The sequence below is a fragment of the Lampetra fluviatilis genome, chromosome 13 (assembly GCF_964198595.1).
Source record: "Lampetra fluviatilis chromosome 13, kcLamFluv1.1, whole genome shotgun sequence".
NCBI lineage: Eukaryota > Metazoa > Chordata > Hyperoartia > Petromyzontiformes > Petromyzontidae > Lampetra > Lampetra fluviatilis.
Window position 1 is genome coordinate 165,501 of NC_136287.1, and position 15,201 is coordinate 180,701.

The 15,201-nt window shown below is 50.8% G+C and overlaps 1 protein-coding gene across 1 annotated transcript; it reads right to left on the reverse strand.

The window, feature by feature from the left end:
• Window positions 1-551: 551 nt before the first annotated feature.
• On the reverse strand, window positions 552-14,744 carry PTPN9 (protein tyrosine phosphatase non-receptor type 9). The gene is made up of 14 exons (XM_078861926.1): window positions 14,641-14,744; window positions 12,017-12,160; window positions 11,588-11,677; window positions 11,327-11,451; window positions 10,136-10,241; window positions 9,553-9,663; window positions 8,488-8,767; window positions 7,936-8,092; window positions 6,387-6,477; window positions 5,443-5,512; window positions 4,463-4,541; window positions 3,524-3,674; window positions 2,822-3,029; window positions 552-1,802 (listed from the first exon to the last, which is right to left on the reverse strand). The coding sequence occupies exons 1-14, from the start codon at window positions 14,671-14,673 to the stop codon at window positions 1,576-1,578; spliced, it is 1,872 nt and encodes a 623-aa protein (XP_078718052.1). The 5' UTR covers window positions 14,674-14,744; the 3' UTR covers window positions 552-1,575.
• Between the last annotated feature and the right edge of the window lie 457 nt (window positions 14,745-15,201).

Sequence of the window (15,201 nt, forward strand, 5' to 3'; positions counted from 1 at the left end):
GTCAGAACGACCTGGGTTTGATTTTGGCACCTTTCTGTGCGATGCACGTTCTGCCCCTGTTTAACATTGGTTTCAGGTTCCACCCATAGCCAAAACATGTACGCTGTATTAGCCAAACATCTCAATGTAGCAGGACCTTCCCTAGTCTTTAGACTGTTCTCACTTAAGACATTGCAGTGTGATGCTTTCAACAAAATGAGTTTCTGCTCAAATGGCTACCGAGGCATTGGTGCTTATATCCTGTTAACAGCCCTGTTGAGCCAGCAGCGAATATTCCACACTCCTCCGACTGGGGCGAGTTGCTTTATAGGCCAACCACCTGTTGAATCCTGACAAAGTGGACTAAGTCTATCAACCCCAGAGGGATGATGGGCAAGTCTCCCCCTGAGGTTTGAACTCCTTAGCCTTCAAATTACAAGCCACTCGCTCCACCACTGAGCAACCCGGCTGGAAATCCCTTTAATGTGCATACGCGACTGCGGAATGCCAGAGTATACGTTTTATTATTATTATTATAAGTAGCAATAAATAAAAGGCTTACAACTAAAGTCTTGTTGTGAACAATCTTTATCAATTACCGGATTTCTTCCTGTTAAGGTACCTTCAGCGACTACCATAGTACGCAACAGTATAGAGATTATACTTTCTAAATATGTAAATGCACAGACGTCTATTGAGTACACGACGAAAATACAAAAGAAATTAGTTACTGTAAAAAAGGCCTTCACGCTTGTCTCAACACCACTCCCTTCTTGAGCAGCCAGCAGACAAAAGAGTGGGCGCCCTGGACTCCGTCAAGGCCCAGCGAGAACCGGCGCCGTCTCCGGCACAGACCCACGCTCACAAACACATGCCGCCCGGTTACAAAACACGCAGCCTCTACCGATTGGCAACACAGAATTTCGTCACGGGTCGGTGCCGGCCGTGGCCCTTCTCTTCATACGGCCACTGCCAACTTCCCCGCTGGACGACACGAGGAGCGAACAGACCCCACAGACTTTCCCCGTTCTGTAGGGACCGACCCCGAAACGCGACAGTCACACAGACGCGTGTAGGATTCCTGGGAGCAGATACGCACAAGTATTGTCCAGTCACTTTCACACGCTACCCCCTCCCTCCGCCAACCCACACTGTCCCCAGTTTTGACCTACCCCGCCCACGAGTACAATGCATGAACTCTTTGCATTCAGAACACTCACATGATCACAGTCCAACCACCGTACACATATGTATATATACACACAACACATATGTATACACACATATATCGTACACAGTATTTACATACTGGGAAATATAACAGGAACCAACCTCCGCCCATCAGTACGATTGCAAGACTGCGTTAAAGGATTCAAAGGCACGTAATAAAAAGGCAAAAGTATACGTGTGACCCGGGTTTTGTTGCGTTTATACACGAGACACAATGCAGACGTTGTGGGCTGTGCTCGCCCGAGCGGCAGGGCCTGCGTCTGCGGCGGCGCTGCCTCCCGTCACATGGAGGCCGCGGCGCCGCACCGGACCGTGCGTGTGTGTCCATTCGCCGAGCGAGTCTGGTTGGTGCGGCCGGGCTCCTGGTTAGTCACTGTCGGAGTCGATGTCGCTGGGAGACCACTCTACGTGCGCGGGCAGCAGGCCGGCGCGCTGCGCGTGCTCGATGAGTGCCGTGTGGCAGAAGTAATACTGGTCGGCCGTCTGGATGGAGAAGGCGCGCTGGCTGCGCATGCGCCGCACCGCGCCCGCCACGTCCACTGTGCCCACCTCGCGCAACCTTGCCAGGCAGATGTCCAGCGTGCAGAACGTTCCTGCGGGAAGCACGCGGCCCGATTTCAGATTCACGACGACGGGGGGGGGGGGGGGAAACACGTGCGGCATCGCGTGTCGTGTCACGTTGCGTTAAATGGTAATACAGGAGGAGTTTATAGGAATATTACGATTCACAATGCCGGTGGCAGGGTGGCGGAACGGTGACACTTGTTCCTCATGAGGACCTGGGTCCGATTTCTGACTTGGGCGCCTTTCTGCAAGGAGTTTGAATGTTATCCCCCTGTTCTGCATGTGTTTCAACCAGGTTCTCTGGTTTCATCCCACAGCTAAAAACTAGCACAGTAATTGGTGTTGAGTAAACATCCCAATGAAGCAGGACCATCCTGAAATAATTTTTGGACTGCATCTTCCCTGAAAATATAAGGAAATGAGAGATCATTTGTAAATATGCAGAGTATTTGGCCGCTTTAAATGTCCATATGATAAGCCATTTCATTGAGCTATAATTTGTGATAGCCAGGTTGCTTCTGAAAGAGAGCTACATAGCTCAGTGGGCCTTACCTGGTAATTTTTTATTTTTATTGGATAAGGCTTTTAAAATAAAGTTGATAAGCACATGCCCAACACATCAAGTGGCCAGTAATATAAGCAGCACTATCAAAGCTGTCAGAGATGAGTGTTAACATGTCTCTTGAACGGAGCAACCCTATTGTAAAGTCTTGGGAAAATAAATCGTGACGGGATTCCAAAGTGGAGAAGTGTGAGGGAGGAAGCAAGAAAGAGAAATGTTGTGATGTGCAGTGGAGTGAGTGGGTAGGTGATTGATAGGGTCAATGACTGGGTTAGTGAGTGAATGATTGGTTGAGCGAGTTGTTGTGATCTGCAGTGTGGTGGTTGAAAACGGTGTGGATGACACAAATGTTTGGTACGCCAGATTCCTCAAAATAGGTGGAGGAATCAACGAGCTAAGGTCAGTTAAATCTACCATGGCTGCTTTTGGGCGAGTGAGTGGGCCAAGTCGATCTGTACTCGTGGCCCAGGCCCAGTATGTGCGTACCGGTGCGGCCGATACCGGCGCTGCAGTGCACGACCACGGGTGGCCCCCCCGGGTGCCCACGCCATTCACCCCCCAGTGCCTGCGTTGCTGCCGCCTGGTGCCGCGACACGTGCGCCAGAAAGTCAAGCATGCCGAGCGCCGAGCGAGGAACCCCGAAGTCCGGCCAGCTCATGTATTGGTAGTGCGCGACCTCGCGGGTCTCGCCCGTCTATACACAGACGCACGCACAGCACCGTTGCACAGACACCGTCTGACGGCGATGAGCCCAGTAGCAGTGCGCTCATTGCAGAGGTTCGCGGTTCAAATGAATGAGATGTGATGCAAGTCGCTCATTGTTGTGTAGGGTGCTGAAATGCCCCGGACAGAGGAAGGCAGCTCAATCAAAAACAAAATCATCATCATTAGATGACAAGCGACACCACATCCAAGACGTGCCTTATTCACATTTGATTTTTAGGTTAGGCCACGTATCCCTTCCACCACCCAAAAGTCAAACAATAAATTGTCACATGTGCAAACGTTTAAGGACACAATTGTTGCTTCAGCAAACTCACTGGTAAGCTAAAGAGCAATTCTCAAAGAAATAATTGGCAGCAATTAGATATGCATTGCTTCATTTGAAATCACACCAGCTTCAGGAAAAAAACCCCCTAAAAAGTCAGAATAACCAACGAGGAAGGCCATCAGAATGACCAGAATGACCTGCATGTTGTGGACTTCAAGTGTGGTCAGGTTGTAGTCCTGGAACTTTTCCAGATGCAGGCTGGTGACCGTGAAAGGGCCGAATGTGCAGCTGCTTGTAGCATCCAGAGGCCAGTACTGGCCACACTTCACGCGGCCCCTCTCCACCACCCTGAGCAGGGCGTGCGTACACGGAAACAAACACCACACGTCCACGGCGATCGAAACCGCTTCACTTTGCACCATTACATAAACACGCACGAATCTCCCATATTCCAGTTGGGGCTCACGCGGCCCACGGGCCAGAGTACACATCAGCTAAGCGTACACGTCGAGAATGTGACAAAATAATGAAACCGACGATTTACCTCCTTCATATCTGTCCCTCCATGTTAAAAAAAACATCCCAACAGCCAAACAGCCTTCCTTCCGTGAGTCATTTCAGCAGCATTGGTTCAATACACACAAACTTGACCAGTTTTGACAGTGTCTGATCAGCAGTCATACTTTCTTGAGCCAATGCTGGTGAACTGCCAGGTGTTTATAGGCTCCGTTAGATATGGGTCCTAGTTCGACAAAACTATATGGGGAGCATGGTGCGTGGCATGTTTACATGCCGCACTAGACACTAATTGGAGGCAGAGTCAACCAAGGGGAGGCTCAGGACTAGTTCATATAATCCTCACTGGTATTGGCTGGGAGCCGAATCGAACTCAAGTCGCTGGGTTCGTAGCGCAAAGCACTTAACGCCCCCCACACAGTCATCCTCTTCAGAAGAGAGAGAAAAGCATACAAACTCCAAACAGATAATTGAACAAAGGATTCTCACTGTGAGGCACAAGTGTTAACACTGGCGCCATCCTGCTGATCACTGTTAGATTTACTTGACTATACAGGGCCAATGTGACAGTTTGACCGAGACAGAGGAAATGAGATGGCTGCACTGGGGGTGACCCTCACCGCGTGGTCATGACGATCACCTGCACTCTCTGCTCCCACACCATCCTCCAGAAATCAACAAAGGTCTGCGGGATGGGGCCTGCGCACAGCGACACGGGCGTATGTCACTGCGCGAGCTCTGCCGACGGCACGTAGCAGCACCCCGATGTCACTTTTGTAAACAGAATCATCCTGGTCCGTCAAATTCTCACTGGGTCAAACCAAACAAAAGCTAAACGCTCACGCCCTTGCGCAGGCCTGCTAACAGGGCCAGCTATGGGTTTGCTTCAGTTGATGCTGGAGAAGCCTCACATGGTGAACGTCTCAAGTGAGAACTGGCGATACTGGGGGAGCCTGCGTTAGCAGAGTAACAGCACTGATAAATAACCATTACTTATTTACCCAAAAAAGCCACGCCGAGCCCAAAGACTTTTTCACGAGGGCTCTACTGCAATGGGATGTTTGGCAAACACGAATGAAAACGGCGAGTGTTTAGCGATGCGTGTCGTTAAGCCCCTCCCCACCACTCAACGCAGTCGGGAATCGAACCCTCCTTGTCAAGGCGTGAGTGTTACAACCGCGCTGCCACCATGCCTAGGAACGATCTAGAGTCGCGCCATTGGCCAGGCAAGGCCAGAGGCTCATGTTTCAGGTTTCTTTTGTGTAACCAGGCAAGAATTCAAAGAGACCAGGCTGAGTATCATTTGCAAGAGTGGGCTGGGTCACAACAATGACAAAAATAGAAATCAGACCAAAAGCAACCAAACAAAAATCATATAAAAAAACAATTGCATTCAAGGATTAAATGTAAAACAGTGCACAAACATAACCAAGGTCACATTTAGTAAATGTTTAGGTAGAAAAGTGGGTTCCAAACCATCTGCACAGATTCAAGGTGCTTATTTTGCACTGGCGAGTCGACAGACATGGACGTATCAAATGCAACCACAGGTGACGTTTGCGAGTCACACGGCCCCCCTGGCCCCCCGCCCCCATCGTACCCTGCGTGGCGATGTACGCGTTGTGCTGCTTGTAACCATCCATGAAGCTGGCGTTGATGTAGTCCATCTTCTACGCATGACACAACAAAGACAAAGATCGCCCGTATTGACTTAACAGACTTTTAGGGCAAGTGCTTTTAGAGAGCACCTATGAAGGCCGACACAGCACACGAGGGGGTGAGTGGCCAGCACCATGCCCGGCCGCCATTGTCTCCCGAGTGGCGATGTTTACACACCGCACCAGGTACTCATGAGGCCGAGTCGACCTAGGGGAAGCCCAGAACCGGTTGCGATAATAGTCATTGGTGTTGGCCGTTAGAGAGAATCGAACTCGGGCCTCTGGGTTCGTAGCACAGCACGCTAACCGCTACACTAGCGCTCCTCATGCGCACACACACACACTCAGACGAACGTTCATATGCAAGTCAAAGTGAACTCGTGCTGCTCAAATGAGCATTGAGGAATTGATGCTCATCTGCCGATTACAGCCCTCCAGAGCCAGTGGTGGGAATTTTACATTCCTACGTTCACCTATAGGAAAACCACTGTTGACATCCCCCACAAAGTGGTAGGCATTTTATAAACCACGGAGAGGTGGTGGGCCAAGTTAACCCCCACTGCGTTGAAAGATGTGCGTAACAACAAATTAACCAAACCCATCGTGCGACTCTGCGAATTGATCAACTTGTGGTGCACACATTTACACTGGTGCTGGGTGGATAGACACGGTGGGTGAGGAGGGGATTAACTTGACCTCATTTTTTCAACTGCAGTCCCCGGGATTGCAAGTCCAGTGTGCTGCTGACCGTTCCACTGCTGTGGCAGCACTTCCCTTTTATTCTCGGTTAAACTGAACAAGTTATGTTCATTGCTCGAGATGTTGCTCTGTTTGCAGCAGCCACCGTGAATGCAAAATAACGGCTATTAAGGACCCAAGTTCCTACCTCGTCATTCCCAGAGGAGCCCAACTTGACGCGCGACTGGTCAAGGCACAAGACGTCTGTATAGCGGTTCTTGCCAAAGTTGTACGGCAGCCTGGCACACACAACAGCGGGCTCGAGGTCAGATGCCGCAAGCACAAACAGTCCACGAGCCAGGGCCAGATACCTAGCTTGTCGGTCCCGACCGAGGTGGCATCACGAGTGGTTCCAATGGCTACATGAGGCCAATGATGACCCCAATGCCTGTATATTTACAGTTTGCATGTTCTCCCCATTGTTGCAGGGTTCTCCGGTTTTCCCCTCCGTATTTAAGATCAACATGCATTTAGAGTATTTGGTTGCTTTAAGTTTCTACATAAGCCACTTAATTGAGCTATCATTTGTGGCCAGGTAGCTTCTGAAAAAGAGCCATATAAGCCTGGTAAAATACAAGTTTTAAAATGTGTGCGACTAAAGGTTGTGCTGGTTTTCGGCTGTGGACCGTGGACTAAATCTACAAGTGTACTCCACGCACAAGAGACAGACATGCAGACCCACCAGCAAGGCGGGGGGGGGGGGATTTCCCTGGCTCTGATTTGTCTATCCCTGGGACTGCACTTTCAGTGTCATCCCCAGGCAGAGGGAAGAGGTGGGGGGGATACATGATTCACTCCAGTCACTCATTCACTCACCGACAGTCAGTTCGCTACGTATCACTGCTACCGCTACTACCATGGTTACTGTTCCCATGAACCTCGCTGGTAGAATCCATGTTGAGGACTGGTTACCAGACTATTTATTCTCATCCACACTGTGCAACCACCAAACTCACAACTCATTCACTTACCCGCCCACTCGCCCACATCCACTTATTCACCACACTGCAGATCACAATACTTCGCTTTCTGATTTTTCCCCTCGCACTGCTCCACTTTGGAATCCCCTGCCATCATCTCTTTGGTAGGAAATTCACAAGTTCGATCTGTGGACTGGGAGAAGCGGCTGCTGGCAGGAAGAGGGGCTTGACATACGATTCGGCCTCAAAACACCTCGAATGGAGTCACAAGAAAATAATTGACGTCATTGCAGACAATATAAATAACAAAATAAGTAGATAATTTACCTCTTTCCAAAATCTGTCCCTCGACAATAAAAGTAAAAAATTACACAAATCCCATCAGCCACATAGAGCCTTCATTATGACAACTTTTTTCAGCAGCATTGGTTTAACACAAACTCTGGAGCAGTTTCAACATTCAGTATCTCATCAGCAGTCCAGACTCCTTTGAACCAATGTTGGTGCAATGTCAGATGTTTATAGGCACGGGCCCTGTTAGATGGTAAACTCATGTAGATGTTAAACTCATTTTAGGAACAAGTGTTTTGATTATTTGGCTGCTATAAATGTCCACATGATTATTTCACTTTCTTTTATCCATAATTTGTGTCACTTCTGAAGGAGAGCTATATAGCTGGCAAAATAATAGTTAGCTCATAGTTAATTACAATTTACAGACTGGGGACGGATCAAGTTTCACTGCCTCAGAGGCCCTGTGCAGCAGACGCGTCTCACTTTGAGCAGTGGAAGGTCCCGGTGGGCGGCTGACGCGCAATCTCCTCGTACTCGCTGTAGATGCCGCGCTTCCTCACGGCCTTCAGGTGGTATACCAGCTCCTCCAGGGTGCGGCCCGGACCAATGCCAGCATGTAGCCAGCCTTCCTCCCCATCCGCTGCACGGACACACAAAATGAAGACAAAGTTCTCCCATGGAGCCCACCCTGACGAGTGGGACAAGTGCCGGCGAGACGAACATATGAGAGGATGGCGTGACCAGAACCGGCCTCACTGGCCGCTGTCTCTCCAGTGCCAATGTTTACATGCCGCACCAGGTGCCCATTTAATGTGTAGTATATTCACTGTCAATGCACACTGTACAAGTAATACATTTAAATGTCTGTGTGTCGTTACGTGCGTGCTCTGTATGTCAAGGTCCTCTGTGGGTCATTCAAATAAAAAACAATCAATGTCAGTTGACACCCTGGACCCATGCAGAAAGGTGTCCGACTCCGGAATCGGAACCAGGGGGCTTCTTGCCGCGAGACACTAGTGCTGTTGACATAGTTACCGTTGTTGTTGCCCGTGCCGCCACCACCGCCACCGCTACCCGGCTGCGCGCCGTTGGGCTGGCGCTGGTTGTTGCAGGGGCTGAGCGGAGTGTTGTTAGAGATGGATGGCAGAAAGAGGAGGTCGTCCATGCTGGTGTAGCCAGTGGTGGACACAGAGTTGGACGAGGCGCAGGCCTGCAGCCACCCAGTGTGGTCAAGTGGGAGCGAGCCCCCCAGCTGGGATGGCAGCGATGCGCAGGGAACAAATGCTTGCAGCTCCGACAGGCGCACGGTGCACACCTGGTGCAGGCGGAGACAGGACTCACAATGTCACACTCAGCGGCACCAAAACTGCACTCACCATTCATTATTTATTATTAATGTTATTAAGCTCGTTTACCCAGGAAATCTTCATCGAGTCTCAAGCCTCTTTTTCAGGAGGGTCCTGCCAGGTTTTTTCAGAAGGCAATGTTGCTTTGTGTAATCCTATATGATTGTTTTGGCCAATACGAGTTATTTAGCATGTTTTTAGCTGTGGGAAGAAACCAGAGAACCAGGAAGAATCCCATGCAGAACAGGGGGAAAGATACAAACCCAAAACAGAAAAGTAACCTATGTCAGGAATCAAACCCATCCCTTCTTGCCGTGAGGCGCGAGTATTAACACGGTGCCACCCTGCACATTTGAAGACTAATTATATAATTATAGATTTTTGGTGAGGCCACAATCATCTGGTCGAATGCGTGTCGTTAAGCCCCTCCACCACTAAAAATAGCCAAACATTAAGCCATCATGTTTACAAGGGTTGCATGCACCAATTACCAGTTTCAGCTCTCACTGGCAATTTTAACAATTCTCAACCAAATGTAGATAAACGACATTCACTGCTAACTGTCAAACATCAGGACAAGAGCCACCAAGTATGAATAAGTCACATTTTTACTTTCCTCGTACCTCCAATTAGCTACGTATGGTGCGAAAGAAGTTCAACATATATATAATTTCTAGGCTGTATATATTGCTGCCCGGAGGACTGTGCTTGCTCGGCTACTACTGCTACGAGTGTGCCGCGAGGATGGGCTCACCCGGTCGCGAAGCTTCTCCCGCACGAATAGACGCAGGACGGTGAAGGGAGCACGGAACCAGATGGGAGATGACACGATGAGCACACGCTTCAGCCGCGCGGGAAACGCACCCTGCACACCACAACAAGAAAAAAATCATACAGCGGCATTGATTATGCAGACCGTCTCCACACGCTGCAGTAGAATTCGTAACGCGCAGAGGCTCGGCATACCAGATAAGCGGGAAGCAAAAGCCATTCAGGTTTGATTGTTTAACAAGGTGACAACTCTGAGAGCAGGATGAGTCTCATTTCAAGAGTGACCTGGGTTACCACAACAACAAAAGCAAAACAATAAACTACAGCAATGAAGCAAATATAAATCAGAGCAGTGATAAGCACATTATATACATGCACAAAGATAAACAAATATTACGGTAAACAAATTTCCTGCAATGAAAGTTAGCTCTCACAAATTACTTTTAATGCTGTTCATACTAAAATTCAGTTCCAAAAACATCAACTTGGCTTCAAAATGATTATCCAAGTCGTGTATAAATGGAGTCGAATCAAACTGTGTATGTGTGCAGACTGTGTAAGCCGACCTTGAGTAGGTTAAGCATCTTGACGCAGAGCTCGTAGTCAAAGTTGCGGTAGGTGGAGTCCGTCATGTCATACACAAACACCAGGCCGTTCCTCTGGGTGTCACGGCTGTCAACAGAGACAAGATCCCCCATGTCGCCTTTAGCAGACTGTTGGGGCAAATGCTGTTCGCGAGCAGCACCTATGAAGGCCGGCACCGCACACCAGGCGGTAGGTGGCCAACACAATGCTTGGCTACCTTTGTCTTCCCCATTGTTGATCTTAACAAAAACCACACCAGGTGTTGATTTAAGGCCAAGTCGACCTAGCAAAGGCCTGGGACCGGTACAGATAGTCCTCACAGATGTTGGCCACAAGTGAAAATTTAGTTCAGGTCGCTGGGATATTAACGCAGCGCGCCAACCATGGCAATGCCACCCCCCCCCCCCCCCAACTTGGAACGTACACACACATCTACACTGGCAACACAGCAAAGCAAGCGAGCGAGTGAAGGTGTTGCACCGTCAAGATGGCTTGATTATGAACAGCTCTGTAAATGGTACCATGGTAGGGGTGTTCAACAAGAACCGGATACAAGTAACCGTTTTCAGAATAGGTCACTGGTTATGAAATTGAGGAACCGATTCCAGTTGGATTGGAGCCAATTGGCTCGCACGACCGTACAAAGGGCACGGCAGCATAAGTCACTGGCGTGGTTCATTCACCCTCGTTTATCAGTTAAAAAGGTAAAAGTCCAGCCCTGCAACTGTTTACTTACGTCATGGCTTGCAGAAGGGTCTCCACGAGAGGGAGCTCTAGAGGGTATTTAGTTGTTCCACACTCTTGGAGGGAGGAGGGATGGGGGCAGGGGAATTAAGTAAACTGCCGGCCAGGAGTTAGAAACGGCAACCTCTGGATTTTAAGTTCAGCGAGGTGACCACATCACCACTCTTGACAGCAGCCTGCGTTCCTCAGTTAAGAAGCTAAACCCGTCGTGATGTTGCTCTCGCCATTTCAATTAGTGCAGCAAACAGGTCATAATATAATCAGTATTAACCATTTATTACTATGAGCATACTGGTAACGCAATAAAAAACACTATTTTAACCACCCTAGTACTGTGAGATGTGGGTCTGCGCAGGGCGGTTCTGCGCGGGATGGGCCTGTGTGCGGAGGGCCTGCGCGCGAGGAGTGGGTCCGTGAGAAGCGCGTGCCTCTCCACGGCGCGGTCGAGCTGGTACAGCACAGCCTGCAGCACGACGGTGTGCGCCGCGCGCGCCGGCTCGTGCAACCTTGCCGTGAAAAGTGCCAGCGCCGCCCCCCCAGGGTCCCGGCCACTCTGCTCACACAGAGACAGGCAAAGATCCCTCCATGTAGCCCACATGCACTATTGAGGCAAGGGCCGTTAGCGAGAATCGACGAAGGCCGATGCGCGAGAGCAGCGAGGGGCGCGAGCGAGTACTTGGGGCTCTTACCAGGATTGTGAACTTTCCGGAGGAGAGCTCCGAACGGAGGGGCTCTTCGTCAGGCCGCAACCCATAGATGCCCTCCCGGATGCGTGTCAGCTGTGCCACAACCACACACAAGCACCCACAGAGATGAAGACAGATATCCCCTGTATAGCCTTGAACAGACTGTTGGGGCAAGAGCTGTTAGCAAGTAGCACCTATGCAGGTCAGCATGGCGCACAAGGGGATGGGTGGTCAACACCACGCCCAGCCGCCTTCGTCTCCCCAATGCTGATGTTTACACACCTTACTGATCTAAGATGATGCCCAGGTCAAGTTCAAATATTTGCCACGTATTGGTCCTGAACAGGAATCGAACACGCTCAGAGAGGGCCACAACAGGCAGAGTGGCAAGCAAGTGCGTTGGGTGCCTCCGCGCTGGGGGCGCTTCCCTACCCGGTAGGCGTGAAAGAGCTCGATGGCACGCTGCGTGTGAAACTTGCGAGCGGCCAGGAACTTGACGGCTGTGGCCCAGCACACGGGGGCAGCGCCATTCTGCTCGCGCCAGCGGTTCACCTCCTCCAGGAACTGCTTGGTAGCCTGAGATGCACACGTGGCGATTTAGGGCCACGAGAGGAAGAGGAAAAGAGGGGGCAGGCAGAGAGTGTTGAGCGAGATGGGAAGGACACAAACCACATACGTATCTCGCTTTAACCTCAAGTTCTCCGATCCCCAAAAGCATAAGAATAATCTCCGAATACGCTACTCAGCTCCACCATCAGCAATGTTAAGTTTCACAAAACTCGGGGTAATTAGCTTGATTCCCATGGAACACTGGTTCACTCATTCAGTAATCGGTCCGGAGTCTAAGGCACGATTCTCTCTTCCACATTGCTCATTCTTCTGGCGCTCTCCAAATCTGAAAACACGTCCTTCCTTGTCGAACACGATAAAGCATTCTGATTCTCTTCCTCTCGGGATTCAAACAAAGAATCGACCTTCAATCACCTTCAGCTCATTCCCACTCACGATCACCTGCCGCCCAAGCACCTAGGGGCCATCCATTTAGTACGTACGCATGGAGGGGGGAGGGGGGTTAACCCAAATACTTACGCTTGCGTATGGGGGGTCTACTGACAATGTACGTACGCATAGGAAATGGGGGGAGGAGGGGGGGTGAAGCCTCGATAATAATTTGTCTACATTGGCCTTCAAATGAGTTAGATAGTCCGGCAGTGGACTTATCGGTTTGCTTAAACACGTTAATATTATTAATCCTTGATCGTTTCAGCGTGGATTAAATATCTGCCGTTCAATAGGATTCGGGGGGGTGCGTCAAGCGTATGTACGCAGGTGGGGGGGGGGGGTGTAAAAAGTACGCGTGCGTACAAGGAGGGGGGGGGTCAAGCTGACAGATTTTGCGTACCTACTAAATGGATGGCCCCCTACTTCACACAGCCATTACTTTACCGCTTCCTGCCTCATCCATTTTTTCCACTTCCTGATAAAAAAAATTGGACGATTAAACTACTTAAAATGTCTCTACATTGAAAAATGTAAAATGCTTTTCACAACCTAGCAGTCACACGGCCTTTTGAAAGTGCACAATTTCAGCTGCATCGATCTAGCAGCAAAAAACTTTGGACTGGTTTCGACAGTAACTCATGAGCAGTCAGAGCAGTCAGTCTTGCTTGATTGAACCAGTGCTGGTTAACTGCCAGACAATCGGCAAGGACAATCTCTTTAAAGACACGGGTCCTTCCTGATAGATAAAAAAGTCCAGGGAACGTATCCCAACTTTTTTCATAACTCTCCACCAAATCCACGTCAAACTTTCCAATTCCTCTGGATGTGAAAACGGTGGTATCTGGCGACTCGGTCTCAGCGTGTGGCCTGCACCCGATTGTGGATGTGGTTTGGGAATCCACTCGTAAGGCAATAATCCCCTGAAGGGCTCAGCGAAGCGGTCGCACTCAGCAGCCCGCGTGCCACCGCCGTTCAGGCCGTGGGGAGGAAGCGATTCTCGGAAATGTTGCAGATGCAATGATTTACTGTCAAAAACAAACTCCGACATTCTCCTCACTGCCCACCGAACAGCTGTTGACATTGTGTTCACGACCAATCAACACAGCCGCTGCCTCTTGACGGAAATCTTGTCGATGGATTCACACGAGCACCGAGAAGGCACTGGGGTGCCAATCTCGCAGAACCAGTGGTAGAAATTCCACATTCCCTTGGCGGGGGCGAGTCTATACCATATGACAAATCGCTGTTGACTTCCCAAAGCATGGTGCTTAATTTATAGACCCCGGAATGATGATGGGCAGAGTCAACTCCCAACCCCCACCAACGACGCTTTGAACTTGCAACCTCCCCGTGATTGCGAGCCGCAAGCTCCAACGCAGAGCGACCGGCCGGGTTTCCTGTTGACCCGAGACCCCCCGTGACTGTCGCTTGGTGGGTCCGCCAATAAAGTGCGGAGGACGGAGAAGGGCACGCGGGGTCCGAATCGGCTGAGAATCCCTGGCCAAGACCCCAGTTTTATACCGCCTGGACCATTAATCCGTACAAGGCTCACTCCGAGGGGAGAGTGACGCAGTGCGTGGTGAGCGGAAGGAGGGAGTGATGCGGACAGGAGCTGGCAGTGAGGAGGGAGTGATGCAGAAAGAGGCAGAGGATGCAGAAAGAGGCAGAGGATGCAGGAGGCAGCGAAGAGCGATAGGAGAGCAGCGAGTGATAGAAGGAGCGATGCGGGAAGGAGCGATGAGGAAGGATGACAGTAGTGGGGGTGGACTCCATTTAAAACCCACATCCGCGTGCCTCCGCGGCGAATTTGGGCCTCGTGAAGGAGACCCGGGGGACCTGGGACCTGGGACTGGGCCTGGGCCTCCCCCCCACCGCCCCGAGACCTCGGACTGGGGGGCCCGACCCGGGACCCGGCCTCGCAGCCTTCAACCCCAGGCCGGGGCGACGCCGCTCGCGTGCCTAAATGGGCACGAGCCGAGTGGCCCCGGGGTAAGGGCTCGCATCCCCTCCTCGTCCTCCTCGCTCGCCCCGTCTCCCTCCGCGTCGACCCTCACCTGCTCCTCGTCGCCCGTCAACCCGTCCGCCATCTTGCCGCGGCGAGCTTCACGCGCATGCGCACAGTGGCCACCCACTTCCCAAGATATAGCCACGCCCCTCCCCCACAGCCCCGCCCCATTTCTCACGCCCCCGTCGTCGACTGTACGTACTGTACTTCCCAATGCCCCGCCCCTTATTTCCCACACCCCCTGCCCCCTAGCCCCTCCCCCATCCTTTGCAGCCGCTCCTCGATCTCTAACCAACTCCACAGCACCCCCCTTCACTCAATGGCTGCTCCTGGATCATTGGCTAAAGAATGTTTCATCAGTACCCCCAAGAGTGACAAATGCTACCAGAGATCGTCTTGAAGTGTTTTATGCCTAGATCTCAAATATATATGATAACAAGGTCAATGCGATAGTTTTATAATTTAAAAAAATGTTAATTGAAGGGATGCATTGGTATGGGCGATAAGCATCTATTGAATATGGAAATAGGAAAAGTAGGTACCGTATGTTTAACTTCTTTCACACCGTACGTAGCCAATCGTGACAATCGGAGGTGTGGGGCAAGGACAG

Bases quoted from the DNA above. Each gene is read 5' to 3' on its own strand.
- PTPN9 (XM_078861926.1), bottom strand. From the start codon at position 14,673: ATGGCGGACGGGTTGACGGGCGACGAGGAGCAG. The intron at 11,678-12,016 runs GTAGGGAAGCGC...GTTGTGGCACAG, and splicing joins AGCTCTTTCACGCCTACCGG to CTGACACGCATCCGGGAGGG. The intron at 4,542-5,442 runs GTACGATGGGGG...CGCTGTGCGCAG, and splicing joins CGCGTACATCGCCACGCAGG to GCCCCATCCCGCAGACCTTT.